The sequence below is a fragment of the Scatophagus argus genome, chromosome 4 (genome assembly GCF_020382885.2).
Source record: "Scatophagus argus isolate fScaArg1 chromosome 4, fScaArg1.pri, whole genome shotgun sequence".
NCBI classification, from domain to species: Eukaryota; Metazoa; Chordata; class Actinopteri; family Scatophagidae; genus Scatophagus; species Scatophagus argus.
Genome location: NC_058496.1, coordinates 10,759,364 through 10,782,860, shown reverse-complemented (window position 1 = coordinate 10,782,860; position 23,497 = coordinate 10,759,364). Strand labels below are relative to the sequence as shown.

Genomic DNA, 23,497 nt, shown 5'->3' with positions numbered 1-23,497 from the left:
TTCCTGCTTTTCCTTGTCCTTCTCTCTGCCTCTCTTTATCACCCTCAATGTTACCTGCATTAGTCCCTCTTCTCCTTCTGTCTGTCTGTCTAGCCATCCAGGGTTCTACACCTTTTTCATTTTCTATGCCTCTCGCTCATCATGTCTGTTATGTTAATATATCACAATATAAGCGGCAAGTAATGAAGTCTTATTACGAGGAAAATATGACTCAGGCCACTTGATGGATCACTGAAGGACAGGACTCATTTGTAGGCAGACAAATTCTGCCCCTCTGTGTCTGTCACTCTAAATCCTCCTGCTAATGTTTGAATGGGTGTTTATTTATTTATTTTTTGTTTGTTTGTTTGTTTGATGGCTTTTATCCCCACTGATTAATGCACCCATGAGTCCATTAAAGCAACAGGAAAATAAAGTTTATGTAGTGGTAAAACATGGTGCTCAGATCCACCCACATCCTCTTTCTTTGCTTGTTCTTTTCAGTGTCCTTTCTGTTTTTTGCACATATTCCATATTCTCACTTCCCCATCTTCCTTTTCTACATTTTGTCTATGTCCCAGTCCACAAATTATTTCTTTCTCCATCCATCCATCTCTCCATCCTTTCCTTTCTCCTCTTACTTACTCACCAATCTACAGTAGCTCCCTCAACCTCAAGCCCTTTTTTAGTCCCTCACTTCTGCCTTATCACTTTCTTTCCACCTTCCCAAATCTCCCAATTTCCTTCTTCCTACTCCCCGAGCACCAATTTCCCATCCATATCATGTCACCCTCCTCCCTTCATCTCTCCTCTGCTCTGTCTCAATTGTCCTCTGGAGTGTTGTGATGGCCTCACCCAAGACTGAAGGATCTAAGCAGGTTTTGGTTGATTTACCATCAGCTCTATCTGTCGGAAAACTCAGCGTAATGATCATCACTGAAGTCATTATGGCAAATTGGTGAACGCTTATAGGCCTATATTATACAGCTCCTTCCTTTCAGTCTCGAGATATGTCGCAGAGATGAAGAAATGATGCTAATTTTTATCAAAATTTGTGGAGTCATTATGCTAAATGGGCAGATGGTGATATGGCGATATAAAGTGATGGGCTTGTTACAGAATGGAAATTAGCATATGTAAAATGAGTGAAGAAATTAGCCATCATCAGTAATATTATACAACATGTAAAGCAGGTGAGGAGTATCAGTGAACCGTCAACAGTGGCTGGAAATGCTGTCATATACAGGTAAGAAAGATAAAAACAAGGATATATCAATTAAATTTAAGTGATGAACATGAATGCATCCAGTGTGCTTCTGTTGACCGGTATGACCTTAACAGCTGAGCGGGTCAGAGCCATGTCAGCATGGTGATGCAACAAAACAAATTTGAAATTAAAATCCAAGAAATGGATATTTTTCTTGGAAAAAAAAATTTACAAATGGCAGCAGAAATGCAAAAGTGCTTTGGCTGAGCTAAATGTTCTCCATACAGTATAATCCGATTATGTACATATGTATGAGGCATTTAACTTCACACACACTATTTCTGACACTCCAACCTGCCTTTTCTTCTCCCCAGCCTCTATTGGCTGTTGGATACATGCATGGCTAAAATTATGAATTATCCATATTTGCCAAAAGCTTAATTGTCCTTTTCAAAGCTGTTCGGTTCAAGTGTGTCTCGGTAGGGTACTGAATTCACGACTACCATATTTAGCCATCACATTGTGTCTTTTTGAAGAGGAGGACGTTTATTGTGCTTTCTTTCCTTCTAACCTTGATTTCAGTTAATGTTGCAGTAAAGGTTTCAATTTGTTGCTCTAAAGGTTTTAGTTTTTTAGAAGCTTCCATCAATATGAGACTTGAGGGTAATGATAATATATGGTGCGCAAGGACATGTGGGAAAAGATGCATTTTCTAAAGTGGAACCTTCCCATAGTGCAGCAGAGAGTCAGACAGACAGAAAATCATTCAAACTGGCAATCCACTCAACTCTAAAATCACTCAGCAGTCATCAGAGACTCTTGAGGCCTGACAGAGAGTAGCTGTCATATATTCACACAGGGACACTTACATCAACTCAGTGTGTGTGCACTGGCGGGTAAGTCTGTGTGTGTGTGAGTGTGTGCGCGCAAGTATGCAAATGTGAAGGTTTTAGTGGGTTTTTTTTGTGTTTCAAAGTGTGTGACTGCATGCCACACACCTATACATATGTATGCATGTGATGCGCAGTGTCAGGACTTAAAAACCACTGAGAGAGATAATTCCATTTCCCTTCATATGCTATAGTCTTATGTGGCATCACCTGAAATCAGTTGTGATTAGAAAAACATTGCTATATTATCACTGATATTATAAAACACTTAGCATGAACACACGGGTAAAACATAAACAGCATGTGTCCATTAGTGGCACATTATGTATACATAATGCACAATAAAAAAACAGCATGACAAAGTACAGGATGCTACAGAGCTGGCTGGCTAATGTGTTTTAGCTAAAGGAGTCACCATGTTTGAATCTCCCATTTTATGGCAAATGTATGATGTCTCATATTATTAGCATATCTCATTATGGTCTATGTCAGTAACTTACAGGTTTCAGTCTGGGGGATTGAGATGAAGTAATTACAAGGGTAAGTAATTGATACTTAATTTTGGTCATTATTTTTACAAGCCAGCACAGTCAAATGCTGAGTTGTCAGGAGCTCCTCAGCTGAAAGGCCAGTCTAATAACATCACACGGACACACACACACAAATTACTGGGAGAGAAAAAAATACTTTTTCCCTCTTGAGGCCATGCAAGAATAAATAGCTGCTAAAGTTATGCATTGCCTAAACTGGCAATGGCATTTTGTCAAACATAGCACACTTGTCTTTGATATATACGTGACACCAAGTTAATGACCTATCAAGTCTGGGGAGCAGCACCTCTTAGTTTATTGAACGTCTTGATCACTGACTGGAATGCGAGAGACACCTATTTCACCCTGTGACAGAGATGGTGTGTGTGTGTGTGTGAATGCATGCCTGGTGTGTAGTAACTCTACTGGGATGCATATATAAAGTATAGTGCTTGTGGTTGTGAGGATATGTGTTTGTGTATACACAACAGCATTTCCACATGTGCACGCATGTTTGTATATTTGTGTATTAGTGACACCAGAGACAACTCAGACACTGACCTGTTCTGACATATAATCTTATTCTGCTTCAGGGAATCAAAACAGAAGAGGAAGAATGTCCATAATGCACAGAAGACAGAGGTTTATTGTGAGAGAGGCCTGAGAGAAGGAGCGAGAGAGGAAGAAGGACACAACCATCGGGAAAGAGAGTATGATACTGAGGGCAAAAATATATCAAGTTCTTCACCTCAAAGGAATCAAATACACCAAAGGGACTGGATTGAAGAAGACAAACACATCCAAATAAATCAAAAGGAAACAGAGAACAAAGGGTGTCTGAATCTAAATGACTCACAGACTCTGTTAATAACATCATGGCCTTCCAAACAGCCTCCAGCTTGAATATACGGTTCCAGGTACTGTTCAACACCTTCCAAATATATTTGTCAGTAAGACAGAAAAATCGGAACGGGCTGAAAGGAATTTGAAGGAATGCTGAAGCTGACTGTTTCAGTTTCCTAGCCGTTAGGTGTACAGTTAACTCAGTATTAGTTTATGTACCCTTTTAGTAGACCTTGTGAACAGCAACTGAGAACAAGAAATCTTTCAACCTTTGATGCAAACAAAATGTGATAAGCTCCAAGGTGAAATTATATTTTGATTTTCTCTGAAAGCAAGATTAATTTTAGGCACTACTAAATTTTAGGCAGTACTAAGTGTAGAATACTGGTGTTTGACTGAGTAAATTTAAGCTAAATTTACATTTAAAGTACTGTGTTTGGGAGTCATTAAGTAATTAGAGTTTCATTGGAAGTTTAAACACACAATCAAACATGGCAACAGTATCACTGTTGGTGTCAATGCAGCAAAGAGAAAGTGTCATCTCATATCAATGTAGTTAAGAGAGAGGAATGGGCATCAGTGTACCACTAGAGAGCACTCTGTAGCCTTTAACACAATGTTAGACGAACAACAGACTGATGGAGAGACAGGGAGCTAGGGCTTTATATACAGAGAGGCAGGAGAAGAAAAAGAAAAATATAGGACATTAAAGTTGAGGGTAGCCAGAACACAGGACAGTCGGTGAATAATCGGTGAAAAACACTGAAAAAGATGCAGGCCAGAAGCAAAAATAAATAAATAAAATGTAAAATACAGAGCAAAAGAGAAGCAAAAAAGAAAACATCAAATCATGAGAGACACATGCAGCTGAGAGGAGATATGCCTCTTTGTTGCCTTCTCTTTTGTGCAGTGCTTACAGCTACTCTGTCGTGTAGACTCTTCCATGAAAACCAGAACCTCTCTCCATCCTGCTTATGACCAGCGCTCCAGTTCTGTCTCCTGTCATTCCAGCCTGATGACACCCTGCTGCTACTGAAAAGCAAGCTCATTCAGTATGACTTACAGACTAAACTTTTCATCTCAGTGGCAACATGAAGAACCATCTCCCTTGTGCATTTCTTCTGTATGCTCCTGTTGCCCCTGTATATCAATAGCCACAGCACATGTAATATACTGTAACCACTGGATAACTATTGTTGTCTTCGTCTCACTCTTCTCTGTCGTGATTCTTTCCAGTGACACATAAAGATATCAAAAGTTAATGAATTACGCTTTCATTAAAGAACATCTCCAGTGTGTTATGGGGCTGATGGGGTTGTTCTTAATGCTTCATGGGTTTATACATAAAGCATTGTGAATACACACTTCGAGCGACCTTCTTTTAAAGTGGAAAATGAGGCAGCCCAATCTGTGACATTCTTATCAGCATACATAAGGAGTTTTAACATGTCAGCAGATCACATCCTCGATTTGGTCTCAAGCTGCAATGACCATGCTGGTGGACTAGCATTGAGGAGACTCTTTAAACTCCCCCAACAGCGTGATGTCCCTCAGTGCATCTGGCTATGCACTTATTCAAGGCGCCATGCGGACCCTCTTGGTCCGCAATGGTCAGCTCCTCATCACACTGAATGCTCAGCTGATAAATGGACTTGCATTAACATAATGCTTTTCTAGTCTACTGACTATTCAAAGCACTTTACAACACATATCGCCCATATACACACATTCGTATACTGATGGCAGAGGCAGCCATCCAAAGTGCTGATATGCTCATCAGGAGCATCACAGCTCTCTCTGTCCAAGAGTCCCATGATATTCCTATACTCAGCCATATACAAAAACACTCAGGCACCTATAGAACAATTTGCAGTCCCGTATGTTGCCAAACTGACAAGCAGCCAGAGCCAGGATCAAACCACAGAACCTTCCGATTAGTACTTCACTGACTCTACATCCTCAACCACAGCTGCACCTTCACGTAGCAAATCAATGGAAAACAACATAAAGTTTGACTTTGGTCTTGTTGGACTCGGTGGTGAGTGCCACATGATCATGTCCTGTTGTTTCTGTGCAACAAACACAGTATCCATAGTGGTATTAAATATATTAACAAATCACACTACTATTTTATACATTACAGTGATGAAGTATTATGACATGCTGCAGTCCATGACCTGGCACCATTCTCACGCAGTACTACACTGTTGTTATTCCTCAATAGGCCTACACAGGTTGTAAAACAATTTTTTAACACTCAATTTTGTCACTCACACCAATAGACAATCTATACAATTTGTTATGCGAAGAGATCACATTTTTCTGTGGGATATGGGAATACATGGATAAAAGAATATAAGAATTTTGTGAGCCCCACATTGATGATGTGGACATTTTCTGGTATACTTAACATGAAATTTAAACCCTATTAATTATGTAAATGAGTAATTATACAGTATTAAAAAGACACCGTGCATGCAAATCCAGTCATAACAGAGGCTATGTGTATTTTGGCAAGCTGCTGGTATCAAGCAGGTTATCAAGAGGATATACATACTTTGCTTTTGCACACACATATGGCTCAGTTCAGCAATTAAAGACTCACTGAATGATTCTGGTCACACTACTAATTAATTATGCATGCTCAATAAGTACCTTGGCCAAACACGCAAGATGTTTGACTGGGTGTTAATAGTTGTGTGCTTATAATGCGTTATGTGCTGCATTTATCTCATCATTTCAAAAACACCACCAGCCACTTTGATTACTCCTCCCAACACTTCCAACACTTCCCATGCTGGCTACAGTTCAAGTCTAATAAGGAGCGAGGAGGGGGGGAGGTGAGACCCTCACTGGAAGATAGAAGGGCAATGCAAACGGAAAGGGGGATGCGTGCAAATGAGATGCAGCACTCAGGTATTTATGATGCTGGGTAATCACCAAGGGAATTAAGTATTTAACCATGCGCACACTATCTTTGTATAATTAACATCATTTAGATAGATTTATCCCCTATCAACACAGACCCTGTAGCATGACCTGTATATGAAAACAGGACTGAGGCTGAACTGTGTACAATAAGGATGGTCTGCGTACTGTAGCTTACTGTATGAACTCCATATATAAACTGTGGGTATTCAGACCTCTGATTTTTTAAAAAAACATGTTATCACAATAGTTAGTAATTATTTTGTCTTTTTTTTTTTGCTAAAAACTGCAAGAGAAACCCATGGCCGAGCAAAGAAGCATGAAAATATTTGCTTCTCTGATGCAAATTTTGTGTTTTACTACATTGGAATTTAAGAAAAGAAATGCACTAAGAGCTAAACAAATAAACGTGGTGGGTGTTTCTGTTGGAAGGGACATTTTTGATCCACACTGCTTTTATTAAATCACATAATGGTTAATTCATTCGTTATTTTCCAGCTGCCCGTGTTATTCAGTGACAACAGCACTTGCACACAGTGTGCTGCGCTTTTGGCACATGACTTGTCACCTTACACAGATGTTTTACCCATGTTAGTGGTGCTTTGGAATCATCTGCACATCTCCACAACTAATAAAAAAGTAAAGAACTTACCTTGCGAATTCCTTCCTTTGACTCCTCAACGTTATTATCCCCTCCTCCGGTGCGGTTGATCATGCGCCACATTTGGGAGTACATAGGATCTCTCTCAAAGGGGTTCATAGCCTTGGAGCGCACCTGATCATATACTGCAGAGTCCAACACTGTACCATAAGGCAACTCTGTCTGCTTGGATAAGTCCTGAAGAGACCTGGAGGGAGACAAGCGATGAAAAGAGTTTGAATTCTCCTTGTTTCCAGCCATTCATTCATTCTAAGCACCATACAGACTCTGCCTGAATGGTCAGCTTCACATCACACCTGGGGCTCAGTTCATCCCCTGGGCATTACTGTTGTGGTGACACAGCAGCCGTGGCTGGAGAAGCGGCTTGTGATCGAAAAATTTGGGTGAGTTGGAGTGATTAATGTGAAAAATGCTCCCCCCCACCTCCATTAGCTGGCTGATGTGCCCTTGAGCAAGGCACTTAACCCCCAATTTGCACCCTGGGCGCTTGATACAGCCCACTGCTCCTGTGTGTGTGTTTCACTGCATGTAATTTGCTGGGTTTTGCATGTGTGTTCAACCAAGGATGGGTTAAATGCAGAAGACAAATTCAGTGTGTGTATGTAAAAATAAATATACTGCCAATAAAGTGATTCTTCTCCTTCTGCTAAATGTGGTGCTTGGCACGCTTAATGTTTGCAGGAGGGGACATGAATGGTCAAGTCTGTTACTGTCTTGATAACTCCCAAGACAGTGATAGCTGACTGGATCTAGAAAGGATGGCATTGGACAGTACACATAAAGTATTCATGAAGTGGTAAGCTGTATGGTGGTTCACGTTGCCTTTTCTCTCATGAATGAATGATTTAGATCTAAACTCTCTGTGGGTCACCAGTGGGAGCTGGCAACAACATGTAATTGACATTGAACAGAAACAGAAAAATGGGCATTGGCCATGACCAACAATTGTGAGAAAAATGGGGTTGGAAAGCAGTTGAGACAGCAGCACTCACTCAGTTCACAGTGCTAAACAAGATGGTTTGGCAAACTGCACACAGTTGATATTATAGAAAGAAAAGAGTGAGACACTGTAACAAAGAAGATGAAATGGGAAACAAAAGCACATGTCATTCTGTCTCATAATTTTTTTTCTTATTTTCTCTATCTCTCTCCCTTCTCCTTCCCCTCTCGCTCAAGCCCTCACCCATAAATTGCCACCTCTGGGGGAAAACACAAGCTATTGTTAATTATAACGCAACAGTGCTTGGGTTGCCTCTCAAAGAGTTTGGCCGCTGAGAAATGTAATGGAGAACCATTACATGAACTAATTACTGTTTGTTTGGTAAATGGCTGTTACATACCACCCATGGATTTGAAAGACACACATTTGTGAAACAAAACATGCACAAGAAAACACTCAACATGTCCTGCTTAATGAAGAACAACAAGTGTACAGTATTTTACTTAATTAATTCGGCTGTAAGACACCCACAAAGCAGATTTGGGCACAGATATAAGTACTGCTGCAGTATTACAAGGCTGCTCACTCAGACAAAAACACATACACACACAGACACACACACAAAATATTACATTCAGACATTTTCTGGATGGTTCCTCTCTCTCTCTCTCTCTCTCTCTCTCTCTCTTCCTCTCTCTTCCTTTCATATGCCCTCCACAACTATTTCTCTGACCCGCTCTGAAAAAAAAGTGGCTTTGAAGATTTTAATGAACTTTGCTGTGAACATGAATCTTTCATTGCGTCAATTAATCTTTGGCCTTAATAATCTCCCCTCCCCACTACTCCCATGCGAATACGTATGCCTGTCAGCACACCCTTTGACCAGGATTCCCCCCTTTGTGAATTGGCTTCACCGAGTAATAAACTCTAAGCTTGTTATTTAATGGTGTGCACATGTGGAGGAGACCAGGAAAGGGATAAATATGTAATATCTTAAAGGTGGCTTTACATTTTACTATGACAAACAAAGCAATGTTAACACAGTGTTTTTAATGATTTCGCTGATACATGCGAATACAACTAAGATAAGAGTTTGTGTACAGGATGGGACCAAATGTATCCACAGCAACTGAAACTATACTGCAGCTCTGGTGAAAATAAGATGTAGACCTGGTTTTGATTCAAATGCTTCCACAGATGACTTGAAGCTCAACCTCTGGAAAAAGTTTGACAAGAAAACATATTCAAAAATTTATGAGAGGAATTCTGTTCTGTAGATCTCAAAACTGAACAGTGTCTTCCCAAAACGCTCACCATGGAAAGAAAAACATCCTGTTAAAGATGCTGCGGATAAAGAGCTCGAGTGTAATGTTAACTTTTCATGACCTACTGAAAGAACCTTTAGAGAGACGACAGAAAGAGCTTATAAGAGGTGTTTACAATAATTCATTTTAATCTAACCATATTAAATGTCTGGATTTTAATTAAAAAAAACACTGAAATTGGATGTCTCCAGATGTATTACTGTGCCCGGGTATGTGAGTTGGCTCATGGAGATATGCATATATAAATTATGTGCTTAATTGTGTTTTGGGGATGTTTTGTCTGAATTTAATGTATCTTTGTGTGTGTGTGTGTGTGTGTGTGTGTGTGTGTGTGTGTGTGTGCATGTGCGTGTGCCTTTCTGTCTACTAGCTCATTTTGTAACCAATTATATTCCCCCAAAGCAGCTCAATGAGCAAGTAAATGGAGTGAACAGCAGCTGAATGTATTCTGTGACTAATAGTAAGTGAGTGTGTGTGTGTGTGTGAGGAATAGAAAGAGAGAAAGGTGAAAGAGAACATATATCTATCACCTTACGTGTGTGGAATCTATGTGCAGCTCTGAATATGTGGTCATCTTGTTGAAAGCTACTAAAAATATTTTTAGTATTTTTTAAAAAACTGAAAATAGTTTAACAGACAAGTTTTTAGATTTTAGTCCAAGTATGGCCCTTTTTATTTTTTTCGGTGGCTAAAGGACAAAGATGATGATGGCTCTGTGATTCTCATTTGGGTAAAGGCAGTAGAGCCATGATCAGTTCATTAACTTTTTAACAAATGGCTTTTGAAGCATTGCAGACAGCTGTGCAACCTTGACCAACAAACGATCTGTGCAGACTGAAGCCAAAACCCAGTTTTTCTTTTTTTATTATTATTATTTTCTTCATCTTATGGCTTGTCACTCTCTAGTCAATAGAGATGTCAATGCCAGTATGTGCTGTTATCAGTAGAGATTTATGCTTAGTCTATGCACACTTGTTCACCTCTACTGTCTAAGTGCAATGTCATTATTCTGTTTGTTACTGCTACAATAAACTGTAAAAGGGCCAGTGCGGTGACTATCCCTTTCACACCAACAGGGGGGTTACAAAGTGACAGCTTGACTGTAAGTGTTGGCTTCATGGTCCCATAGAAAGACTCACGTGACCTTAAATAACTGCTGCGAGTTTGACCACAGGGACCACTCTGCTGTCTTTGTTGACCAATGGGATAGAAAGACTTGCCTACGCATACAGAACACCTGATTAAGTTCACTGGCAATCTTTAGCAACCATAAAATATGAATAAATAAAATCTTTTGCGTGGCACTTTGTCAGTAAAGGAAGATTTTTATCTTTATCCTCTTTCACCCTTTGTGGCTTCCCATCCTGACTGGTTCCATCTACTTTCCTTTTTCAATATGTGCCACCTGTTCTCTCACTTTTTACCCCTCTCTCATTCTGACTCACCACACCCTTGACCTCCTTCTGTTTTTCCATGGTTCTTTTCTTTCTTTCTTTTCTCTGTCCCTAATCTCTGCCTCCCCCCTCCACTTTTTAATCCATCTCATCTTTTCCTCCACACACTTCCTTTCTTCATTTCCATTTTATAATGTTTATACCGTTTTGTCTCTCTCTCTATGTATCTTGCTCTCTCATTCCCCCTCTTTGCCATTCTCCACTGCCATCCATGTTTTCCTAAAGGATTCACACTGAAATTGAGGGAAAACATCCAAGCGTGAAATAGTCCAGAGAGGGTTCTGAACACTCACTTGTTATTTCATTTCCAGGATGAAACAAGGGCATTAATACTTAAAAACCCTGTCTGTCCTGACGACTTACAGAGACAGCAATGCCTCCATCCTTCCCCGGCCTTCTCTGCCCTTCCAGTCTGTGCATTCGCCTGTTTGCTCTTTTCCATACTTAACTAATTCACTCTCTGAATCACAAAACCATTCACTCTTGCTCCATCTGCCAAACATGCTAATCAAGTTTTTATCATAGTGAAGTGAGTTTATTTTGGGTGTGTTCCCTCTCACTACTCACACCACCACACATGTTTGGAGGCCTAAGGCCATGTGGGTGCTGTTCTTTCAGGGATAATTGTGCCACTAATGACCCCAGAAGAGTCAACACATGAAAGATAATGTATTAAAATTTATGGAAATCCTTAATTAGCTCAATGGATGCTGAATGAGGCAGTAAACTGAGAGGCGCTCTGCAATGAGAGCAAATTTAAGCTAAAAAAGAAAGAAAAGATAGACAAAAGAAAATAAGAAGAGTGATTCTTTCTAAATATCTTCCAGGGGACTATGGAGTGGATACTGAAGTAAAGGGAAAAGGAGGAGGTCTGCCAAAGACGTAAAAAGAGAGGAGTAGAGGGAATGAAGGAGAGGCAAACTGACAGAAACAAATTAAGAGACAGATAGTGATGAGATTTAGAGAAATAAATGTTGTTTATTCCAAAGCCAAGCACAATTAACTGTGGCACTGCCGGGCATAGCGGATGCTTCGGCATGCTGATTAGTCCAATGAGAGATGAGCGTTTCCTAGTGCCACCAGGAAGAGAAGCAGGCAAACATATTATCACAAGGATAGATAAGCAGAGGGCACGGAGCTCAGGGAAATAATATGGGCATTAGAGAGAGAGAAAAGAGAGACAGAGAGAAGGAGGGAGAGAGAGAGAGAGAGGAAGCAAAATGAGAGTAGAAGGCTTTGCTAGTTGCCTTGATATATTCTCTGCTCCCGACCCAAGAGGAACATGCAAAAACGCTTCTCTTCTTACTTTTTTTCTACAGCGTCCCTCATTCTTTCTGTCTCTGTCTCTCATTATCTTTCCTATCTTCATCACTGGAAATCATACACAGACACATAAACACACACATAATGATAGATCCGAACTTTTAAGCAAACAGGAAATTACTATTCGACAATGGGGTGACGAAGGAGGAGGGCGAGAAAAGATGGAGAGAGGGAAAGGAAACGAGATGTGCAGCTTTAAATTAAAACTAAATGTAATAAATATTTGTGATATGTAATAGTTCCAGAGTTTCAGTTCTTGTATCACAATATCAATTCAAAAGACTTCTTTTTTTCAGAAATTAAAGGCTAGAACTACATTTTTAAGCCAGCACAAGTGTCACTGAGGGCAGAAGACAAAATCAGTAGGATACTTACTGTATGGAGTTCTCTATGCGAGTGATGGTGAGGAAGGCTGCTAGATTGGCAGTATATGAAGAAATCACAATGAGGGCAAACATCCACCAAAAGCCCATCATCATCCTCGTAGCGAGTGTGGTATAGGGCACCTCCCCACCTAGACAAAAAGAAAGAAGGAACAGAAAAAGTAAGTTAACAGAAAAAAAAGGTGTCGCATCAACACATACAGGCAAGTCTTTGCTGCAGGAAGCAAAGCTGTTGAAACAGCGAAGCACCTTGAAAGATTATGTCTGGATTAAAGGATCCGAGGCCCTTATTTTAAATGTTACATAAGCACAGAAAAGGGCCACTCTCTATGCAAACTTTGGGATTTACAAAAAACAGACTTGATGGGAGAGAAGTGCTGTCCTCCTCCTATACACCGATCAGCCACAAATGTGTGACTGCTGCATTGAAGGAGGTGGGACAGAAAGACAGAACCGTGGCTGATGTTAAAAAGAAAGAGTTCGGCGATTAATTCCTCGCATCATTAATCGACAATCTGTATCACATTGTTTGTAAAGTTCAAACAGTTCACTATAGGCTTGGATGCATGTGTCCCCAACTGCAACACTCCTACATAAGCAGCAAGAAAATCATTTAGACTTTACTGCGAGATAAGATCATTTCCAAGTACCGGTACTTATAAGTGGTTTTCTGCTCAGGTGTTACTTTAGATGAAAATTGTTCATACATCTGCTTTATAAATAAGGCCGCTGAGCCTCACATTGCAGTATAAAGTAGGAATCTACACTCTTTCAGAAAGACACCAAAAGACCAAATCGATGTTATATCTTGGATATATGATGATATTTATATATTGAGGTAAATGTGGCCTTTGCAGACTGTCTTTAAATCTCTGGAAATGTCTCAATGGGTAGTCACTCTCAAAAAACCAGCCGGCACTGTTTGCGACACAAGTTAAAAAATGTAGACTGCTATAGCAATACATTACCATCTTCAAGTTTGATCAATCTGAACAGAATGTGTAAATACTTGTCAGGCCTTCCCATTAGGATTTAATGCTGCCTGGAGGACATTAAAATGAAAAGTGGCTTGTCCGTCTTCAAATATAAAACCTCCTTATCCCCCTCTTGTGTTATAAACAGCTTTTGTGGCCTTGTCCTCTGAAATCTTGTTATGCCACAGTAAAAATCTCACAGCCTTGGATTTCTGTGAGGTTAAGAAAAAAAGTGGCTGTCACTCTAACCCAGGTCCTCGCAAAACATGATCCATTTATCTGTGCATTAATCAGGAAAGAAATAGCACACACTGATCTTTGGCATTTCTCTTGTGCTCAGGTAGATTGTGGGCTACCCTTTCTATTCATGCACAAACACATGTATTTATGCAAGCTTACTGGCAATCATGCACACACACACTTAGTTATGCATACCTAATACACACAGAAACAGAGAGAAATAATTGATTTGCAGCCAGTGAGCTTTTCCTTGCTGTCTTTATGTCTTTTACGAAGCCTGTTAGAAATTAACCTCATTCATCCTTGTGGAAGGAGATCACTGTTACGTCGGATCAGGCCAACAGACAATCTCCTTGTTCCCACTTTTGCCTTCCCAGACTCAATAATGTATGTGACACTAACATAATCTCAGGTTCCCTTTATCTTCCGCCCCTTTCTCTTTTTCCACTGTATTCTTGCTTTTTCCATCTTCCTTTCAGGCCCCTTCTGCATCACTTACAACATTTGATTTAATTCACATTTGTTATCTCTCCCTCTCTCTCTGTGGGTTTACTTTCTCAGGCAATACATTGTTTGACATCAGGTTTTACCACAAGCCCGAAGGCAGAATACTGTATAGTACTGTACTCTATATTCAATTCAATTCTGTACGCGTGTTTGCCTATGTCGTTCTCCCACATGTCTATCCTTTTATGCTCTATGATTTAATGCAGAATTATAGGGGGCAGTTGTGGCCTAGAGGTTGGGGAAGCGGCTTGTGACCAGAGGGCCCCCCCAACTTATACTGATACACAGAAAATACTGGAAAGTATCCGCCTTTATATCAAATTGTTTTCAGAGAATGTAAATCTAGCATGCATATTAATCAATAAGACTATAATAAATATGTTAATAATATTTTTGATAAAGTTCATGCAGTTAACAATGATTAACTATTCATGAGTAATTACTGCAGATTTGCCATTGGGAAGATGAATTGAATCTTTTCCAAGGATGAATGCAACCAGCAGGCACAGATGCCTTCTCTCATAATATAAAAAAAGTCCAAATATACGCCAAACTGTGACTGCTGTGTCTTGGGGATTTGAATCGCTTTGGAAAAAAAAAAAAAAAAAGACATTCATGAATCCTCCCGCCTGAAGAAGGTTTTTGGGGATTTCATGGTGGTAATATCCATGGACCAGTTTAGTTGCTTTAAAAAACAAAAACCAAAAAAAAAAATTAAAAATTGTCGGACTGGGAACTTTTTTCATGTTGATTTCTGGTTGCACAAGCGACTTTCATAAAACATTTAATACAGCTGGGAAAATAACTCTGGCAGTTTCAGCATGTGAATGTTGTCCTAAAATGTGAAGGGGGACAGACTTTGTCAGGTTCTTTTAGAAGTTTTATAGTGCTCTGTGTCCCTGGACGATGTCTAAATCAAAGATTGGCAACAGCGGACTTTCTGAAAAGGTCATTTTGTCCCCAGCTCTAAACATGTGTGCAAAAGAGAGACAGAAAGTGAGACAGTGCCAACATCTTGTTAAGTTATTGTATAAACCTGGATTTATGAGGCTCAATAAACCCAACTGAACACTGAGAAGTGGGTTTGAAAAGGCCCTCAACATGATTTATTTCAAGACTGGAATAGATTTTAAAGGAGCAAAAATGTCTGAAACTTCTCTCCCAGTTGACTGGGCACTTAGACGCCAGCTTTTTAAATGCTGCGAAAATGGTAAGGCGTACAATCATTGATGTTTCTGTTATACTGTCACCGCCTGTGTTAGTCTACGTTCACATTAGTGAAGAAAAAGCATACATGGTTTCATGGTGCAACATTTCCCTTTCAATAATTACCGTTGACCATTTAGGTGATCTAAGTCCAACTCATCATGGAAAAAGTGATCCAACTGACAACTATGTTGCAAGTTAAAAGTAAATATCCAATGTGATGCTGTATAGTGGCTAAATATGATTATTTCTTTTGTTTAAGTTGTATAACATTGTATGATACTGCGTTGTTGCTAACAGAGCACGAAAAAAACTTGTTCATTTATCTTCCTTTTGTCAAGTAAAGGCATGAAATACACATACAACAATAATCACACATCACTGATCTATTCAAACTATTATACAAACTGGATATTGTGCTATCCACCCAGTTCTCATACTACAGTATATTGTATCACTGGAAGGATCTTTCATATAAGGGAACAGATGGATGTCACCACTGAGGAAGAATACAAGCTGTCAGCAAATCTTTTATGTCATGAATCATGCATCCTGCAAGTATGTGTAAATACTTTTTGTATTTTTTCAAAAAACATCTTTTCCAAGTGGGACATGCACACTCTGTATGAGAAGACTATGACTAAGCAGCCCTGTAAGGCCATGCTGCTGCATCCACACAACTTTAGCATAATCTGAACTCACAATAAGGTTTCAAATTATTAAGTGACCTTGCCATAATTAAAAGAACATTACAGAGCAGACGAAAATAAAAATGATTGGCTGCTAAAATGACTACTAAAAGGTCATCAAGTTCACTTGCTCAATGCAGATAAAAGCCTTGTCAGAATGTGATGTTCTAATAAGGTAACTGTTCTTCTTAATGGTCCATTCAATGACGCTAAACAGGACAATTAAAGAAAGTTGTGCAGAGACTCTTTTCTTTTTAACTTAGACTGAAGGAGCTTATCTTTTAAGTGTTTATCTGGGTAATTTTCATGTTTTCGACCCTTAAAAACCCCTGTCAAAAGGTATATAAGTGCATGTATCTCCATTTGCATGTGCTTTTTTTTAGAGGAGGTGCACCTAGCATGAAGCAGCTTTGTGGATGCAAGCTCAGAAGCTTCAAAGGTGCCCTATTGTGTTTCCTCAATGCAGCTCTCCATTCTCACCACCATGTCTATCCTGCCTCCCTTCTTACTCTCTGCTGTTGCTCCCTGTAGCAGTGGGCAAACAGCATTTTTATCTTTCTTTCTGTTTCTTCCAAATGGGGAATTGGAATCAAAATTACACATTCTCTTTAGCAGCTGAAAATACTGCAAATCATGTAGCCAAGCTCAATATTTTAAATATTTTTTTTTCCTGAGTTCCAGTTTTCCATTAGTCTTCATTTGTTTCTCTATTGTTAACAGACCCTGATTGCCGGGTTACTTCCTATCTTCTTCGGCTGACTGAGTGACTGGATAGCTGAATGTCTGCATAACTGATTGGCTCATTGGATGGCAGGCTGGCTGGCTGGCTGGTCCCTTGGCTATATGACTGACCGTCTGATTGACTTTCTACACTGCTGGCCTCTGAGCTGGCACACAGACCTGCTTTATCATCTTCTGAATTGCGGCTCTGCTTCTTCCGCTGCTTTATCTCATGTTCCAACTCTTTCATAATCCCATTTTCTGATTGACTGAACAGATGGACAACTGACTGATCACACAGCAATCTTTCAAGGAATTTCTAGGGTTTCCGATCATAACGGTCATCTCAGAAGTATGTTGCTGAGCTTTTAATATATTTTCTGAGTAATGTTGTATTTGACATAAATATAGTTAAATAAGATCTGAGAGCTGAGCCACACAACAGCACAAGCTGCGGTCTCCCATTCTTGGCCACTAAGCAGTGCGGTTAATTAGTGCTTTGTCCTTTTACCTCTCTGTAATCCTCTCTTTCTTTATTTAAAAGATTCCCTCCATCTCTGGTTGTATTGTCATCTCCTATCTTCCTTCCTTTGGCTCATGTAGTTGAATGAACACGCAATCATAGACACACAGAGAGTGTGTCACTGTGTATGCACTCTCAAGAACAAGACAGAAAATAAAAGATAATCAGAAATTCTTTAGACAGATGTTTTTATGATTTAGTTAATTAGTAAAGAATTAGATTAGTAAAATCTTGTGTGATCATGTCAAGTTTTAACCTGAATTAATTTGTTTGAACCAAAAAAGAAACACAGTACAGGTATGAATGTACTGTGGTTCATATGATAAAAGAAAAGCAAATGAATAAATGAATAAATAAATAAATAAATAAATAAATAAATTCAAAAGAACTGATCGGAGCTCTTTGTTCTCTCTCAAGAGCAGGCACACACACACACACACACACAGATATGAGAACACCGGACACAACCCTCATCCCTCAGGTTTGAAATAAACTGATCAGAGAGAAAATGACTGAGACAAAATGCCCTTGATCGTGTGTGTGTGTGCGCAGTAAATCTGATGGGGCGACTTAGAGGCTGAGACATTTAGTTCAGAAAGTCGACGCAGAGCCTTAGACCTTTGCTATGTACCAACTATTCCCTTTATACCAGTTGTTGATGTGTTCTAGTGAGTTACTAAATCTAAATGAATCAAGTGTTTGACTTGTCATGATCTCTGAGTTTAGTCCAGAGTTGTTTCAGATAAGGGGGGTGGTTTTATTCAGTCCTATTTGGTCCTATGTGAGGTCTTCTCCTAAGTGGTGTGAACCTTTCAGACAAGTTGATGATGTACTGCGACTTTAAGAGCAACAATTAAATGTAGTCCTTATTATTTAAGGGTCGCCAACAGATACAGCAATTTGCATAGGACCGAGTAAAAAGTTCCAATTGGGCAAATGAAAAAAAAAAACAAACAAAAAACAAACAAAAAAAAAACATACAAATTACAAGCCGTAGCTTTCAATTTCACGATAGACAAGTTTGAAAAAAGGTTCAAAAGTTCAAACAGGCAAATAAGAAGCAATGGAGGAAATCTGACATTATCAATAAAAACAGCCAAATCGTTTTTAAAAGTGTAAAAAAACAGGAGATTTTAAATTAGTAAATAATATTTTCCCCACAGATTTAAATTGTTTACGAGATAAAAATTCTCCTTTGCCATTGTGGATATAGGATAATGGTAGAGTGCCAATGGGGTCAAACGTTCAACTGACCTTTAGCATAACTTCACCAGACAGTTGGGGACATACTTTCATGTTTATAGGGAGAGATTTAGATCTTCTCTCTGAGGAAAACATCCACATGTCAGTATAAATGAGATAAAGAGGGGATCAATCGCTTGGAGAAGTGGCTGGGCAAATTTTCTGAGAAGGACTAGCTGTTATTTAGCAGGGACTCTATACTCTACCACACTGTCAGTGTAAACAAGCATCTTCACTCACTAATATAGTGTGCTGAAGTCTGGTGAGAGGTGCTCGAAGCATCTACTTCTGCAGCTTTCTGACTCTGTAATGTTATCCTCCAACTGCATCAGCAGCAACATGTTTGAATAACCAACAGCTCTCTCTCTCTCTCTCTCACTTACCTTTCTACAACTTTAGACAGTGAGGAAGGTTCACAGTGTCCGTCCTCCGAACTCGATCCACTTCTATTAATCGCACCATAATTTTTTAAAATCTACATTTCCATTGCCAATCTATTCATAGTTACATCATCACTCCAGCTCATTCTTGGATGAAAGAAGAGCAGTTCATTAGAGCATTTTCAATGAGGAAAAGGAGAGTAGGATGTATGTTCAGTTGATGTCAGCTCCCAGTTGGAATCAATGCAATCCTGCAACAAAATGATGTAACTTTACTTTTTTTTCCTCTTCTTCTTCTTTTTTTCCCTCTACCATTTAAATGATTTCACTCTTTCACAGCCCTCACAAGTGTCTAGCTGAAGGACATTTTGGAAGGGTTAGTTCACAACCACAACAACAACTTGCAGATTGATCTCAGTGACGTAATGTGCTTATGTGTTAAGTACAAATCAGAAATAGAAATCAGAAGATTTGGTGTTTTTAATTGACAAAAAGAAAGAAGGAATTAATTCCTAAAATACAAGTTCTATTTTAAAAGCTGAATCACAAAATTTCTGATATAAAGGTAGTTAGCTATGGACGTAAGAGTTAGATGAAATGGATTATAAATTAGCTGTGTAATGATGAATCAGTGCTCTGAGTCAGTGACATTAGTCATTCTGTGTGGTTTTAACAGCTGTACCAAATGCAGAAATGGTTGACCACAGTGGTTTCTCCAGAAATAAGCAATAAGCAAGCCAAGCTTAAAGTACTACACGATGTGCAGCCAAGGGCAGATGATTTGACTTTTACCGCTGAATTTACATTTCTTGAGATATTGAATTTCTGGTCAAGTCATGCTATTAATATGTAATTTTGCACATTTTTATTTTATAACTCAATGATTCACATAACAGCCATTATTGATGGCTACTGTGCAGGCTAGGATAAAATTAAAAAAATAGAAGTAATAAAAAAAAACGCCTGGAAGGGGATTTAATCCAGGCAATGGAGCAGATGCGGATGACAGATACACCACTGGCAAGAATCACTCATTGTTCTTTAGTTGAATGCAGGCTGCTTTCCTTTACTTGCATTCTTGCTGGAGTCACGCTGGATTTGATTTTAATGCCAATCTAAATCTTGGATTGACAGTTTTATATCAAAGTCAGAGAGTATGCATTTACAGTATTCAGCACTGACACAATGCACACTGTGCACAGCTCTTTCATACCAAAGGGACAGGAAAACAGCATTTCATAGTCACAGAAATATAAGAATGTTGTGCTTTCACTTGTCTTTGTGGTGTCAGAAAAGCAGCCGTACACGCTGGTATAGTGAATCTTAAATTATTGTCAGACAGAAGACATAAGCCCTTCTCTAAACCATCATGACAAATTTTAAATGATCCACTCTCTAAATAATCTCACACAATATACTTTGCCAATCATGCAGTTTATGAAACAGCAGGTCTTTATATTTTCTCTAAAACATTGAAGACAGCTTTTCATGTCACAGAGTTTTGTAAAGATGTTTTCTCAAAGCCCTAAAACAAAATAGTGATGTTTTCAGCGTCTCAAACTCTCTCTCTCTCTCTCTTTCATTTCATTAAAGAAACTACTTCTTTATTATCAAAGCCTCAAAAGGCTCCATCAAATGTCAAAGATAAACGTCATTACTCATAATGGCGGCATAAAGGCAGAAAGACAAGACAGATAATAAGATACGAACTGTGTGAAGTTGTAACTCTCAATGTGTTATTAGGGCCACTTTTAGTTGAGATGTTTTCCTTTCAAATATAAATCAAAACAGCGTATGTTATCTGAACTTTGGCAAATACCAGAAACTTCAATATCTGCAACTATAAGTGTATTATAATTAACACATTCCGGCATCTCCGGGCAAAGGAAAATGCTTGATTGTGATAAATTGTATGCATGGCACCACTGATTGAATGACTGTTAATGATGACCCGGCTCCTGAACTCATACAAACTGAGGTTCAAAAATAAATAGAAATAGAAAGTCACTCTAATCACAGTATTACCACATGAATACAAATGAATTTTGTGGTTACAAAAACATTTGGGGCAGTCTGAATGATCTGACAATGAAAGAACTTTGGTTTGTCAAAATACATGGCCTACTTTGGTTGCTATTGATTTCTTTTTGTTTGAGTCAACCAATTCAGAGGCTTCACAAGGCAAACAAAATCACAGTCACACAGAGACACACGCGCACTCACGAAGAGCACAATAAACACGTCTCGACGCAGTTTTTCATTTGTTTTGAGTGAAATAAACAGGGACAGATGGAAACAGGGATGAAAAATTAGTCGAGATGCAGGTGCTGTTGTTTCCTGCAGATCTGGCGCACAAAATTATTCCATAAACCTACTCATCTGCATCAAGCACATTCATTGTGTCTCTGCTTGCCTCCCTCTCTCTCTGGCTTCCTCTCCTTGCCTTTCTGCACCTCTGCACTCCCCCCCCTCCCGCCACGTCCTTGTTGACACGCTGCAGTTAAAGGTAGCTCCAGATGAGTGCAGCTTTGAAACCAGCCAAGCGGTGGGCACATCCAGGAGGGTTTTATATGTATGTGGCTCTCTTGTAAAGCTTCAAATCTCACCACTGAGCAGGCACTTCCACTGCCTCACATTATACCTCTCTACCATCTGATGACTTGCAGGATTCATTATTTATTTTTTTTTTTTTTACCATCTATTTCTCCTCTCGCCTCTCAATCACTCCCAACCGATGGTGTCCCAGTGATTATAAACAACTTGGGAAAGGCAAATTACAGTGTTGGTGCCAGGGTGAAGAGGGAAAAAAGTGAGAGAAAAGGAAAGGGGATGAGGACGATGACAGAGTGCATGCATCCCTCCTCCAGCACCTCTCCTGCCTTCTGCACTTCAATCTCTCCATTGTACATGTGCCACCTCTAATACCACTGGCTATCAGCCAAAGCGAAGGGGGATTTTCCAAGTGGTTAGCAATTTTTTCAAGCCAGCAAAGGCCATTATATGGATCCAGCAGGGTAGTAATGTTGTGGATTTGTGCTAAGATGCATGAGGTTTACGATTCTGAGATGTGCCTTATGGTTATCTCCTTTCCCAGCATGCTGTCTGATTTCCTATAAGAACCTTAGGCCTTCATTAAAAACATGAAGGAATATAAGTGTACAACAAATAGCAGAATGGTAAACAGACATATGTATGTGACATTTGTGTGTGTAGTTCTGGAAGGTTTGTATTTAAAAAAGTTTCAAGGAGAGGGTTGCAGTAAAGATAGCAAAATTGTAATGAGAAAAAGTAAAAGCTTAGAAATGGCAACATTCACATTACCCTGTTACATTTTTGCTTGCTAATATTTCTCAATATTCAGTATTCATGAGGTAATTAAGTACTGGGGTTGTTCCAATACTGCAATTACATTCTACTTCCCAGGGTCAACAGATTTTTACCTAATGTCCATAAACGGCAAGTGACCTGTATAACTACATCCATAGCACGTCCATAACATAACACCCATACAGGTTTAGTTCTGGTAATGGCCTGTTCTACCACTTCAGAAAGTTTTAGGTTATTATGTTGACGTAAAAGTTCGCCTGCAGCTCATGTAATCTGCGTAATGGCATTTATTCTGCCGAAAACAAGAGGACTTTTAAGTAAAACAAATCTGATTGTTTTATGAACGTCATCCAAAATTTTGATTGTGACAGGAGAGGTCTTGATTACACTTAGCATAACAAATTGCAATCAACAGCAACCACACTTGTCACAGCACTTTTTTTATTTTTATTTTTTACGCTTTTTCATATCGATATTGTCAACATGTTCTCACTCCCAACTCGTAAAACATGGCAGCTAAAACACAGGTCTCCTGGATGAAGTTCTGTGTTTGACCCACCCAACCACCCCGACCTCCTCTTGGCATAGCCCTTTCTCTTTCTTCGACCTGCTATGCTAAGAGATTTATAGACAGTGTCAAAATTTGGAGCATATAGGACTACTGACCAAGCTTCTGTGTTTGGTGCATTGGAAGTGAGAATATCTGTAGGCAGCCCTTAACTTTCCTGTGTGTGCAATGAACGCTCATATAAATACAATAAACAAATATAAATTTACATATTTATTTTATTTTGTTACTTGTTGGGGACAGTGTGCAATATACATGTATAATGCACCAGATACACTCTACCTAAAAACTAATTGTCGTGCAGGGTCCCAGAGTAGCATAAAGCTTGACGCACTGCTCAGAGGTGAGTAGCTTAATTTCTCTGTGTGCATATAAAGCTCACATAAAGAGAATAAATCCATATTATTTAGTGTATAATTTATTTCCCTTTAGTACTAAGTGTAACATGTGTATGTGAAATGTTGGTATTATGGGAATCGCTTCAGTATAGTTATTAATATTCATGAGTGACATATTAATATTTCATATGGGCAATGACTCACCTCTGATATTGACAAATTGCTCTGGATCCTGTTGATACCGACATGAGCACCACAGACAGCCCTCCAGTGGAGCACACTACCACAACTGAATACGCATGCAGACGCAAATGTTTGTG

General features: G+C 39.2%; 1 protein-coding gene across 3 annotated transcripts in view; it reads right to left on the bottom strand.

Moving 5' to 3' along the window:
• The window catches only part of grid2 (glutamate receptor, ionotropic, delta 2), a 427,565-nt gene that overhangs the window by 52,353 nt on the left and 351,715 nt on the right, over window positions 1–23,497 (bottom strand). For all 3 annotated transcript variants that reach the window (XM_046387650.1, XM_046387649.1, XM_046387652.1), the window contains 2 exons: window positions 12,456–12,594; window positions 7,030–7,225 (listed from right to left, as the gene is read on the bottom strand). In XM_046387650.1, the coding sequence (XP_046243606.1) occupies window positions 7,030–7,225; window positions 12,456–12,594 (335 nt within the window). The remainder of the gene's footprint in view (window positions 1–7,029; window positions 7,226–12,455; window positions 12,595–23,497) is intronic.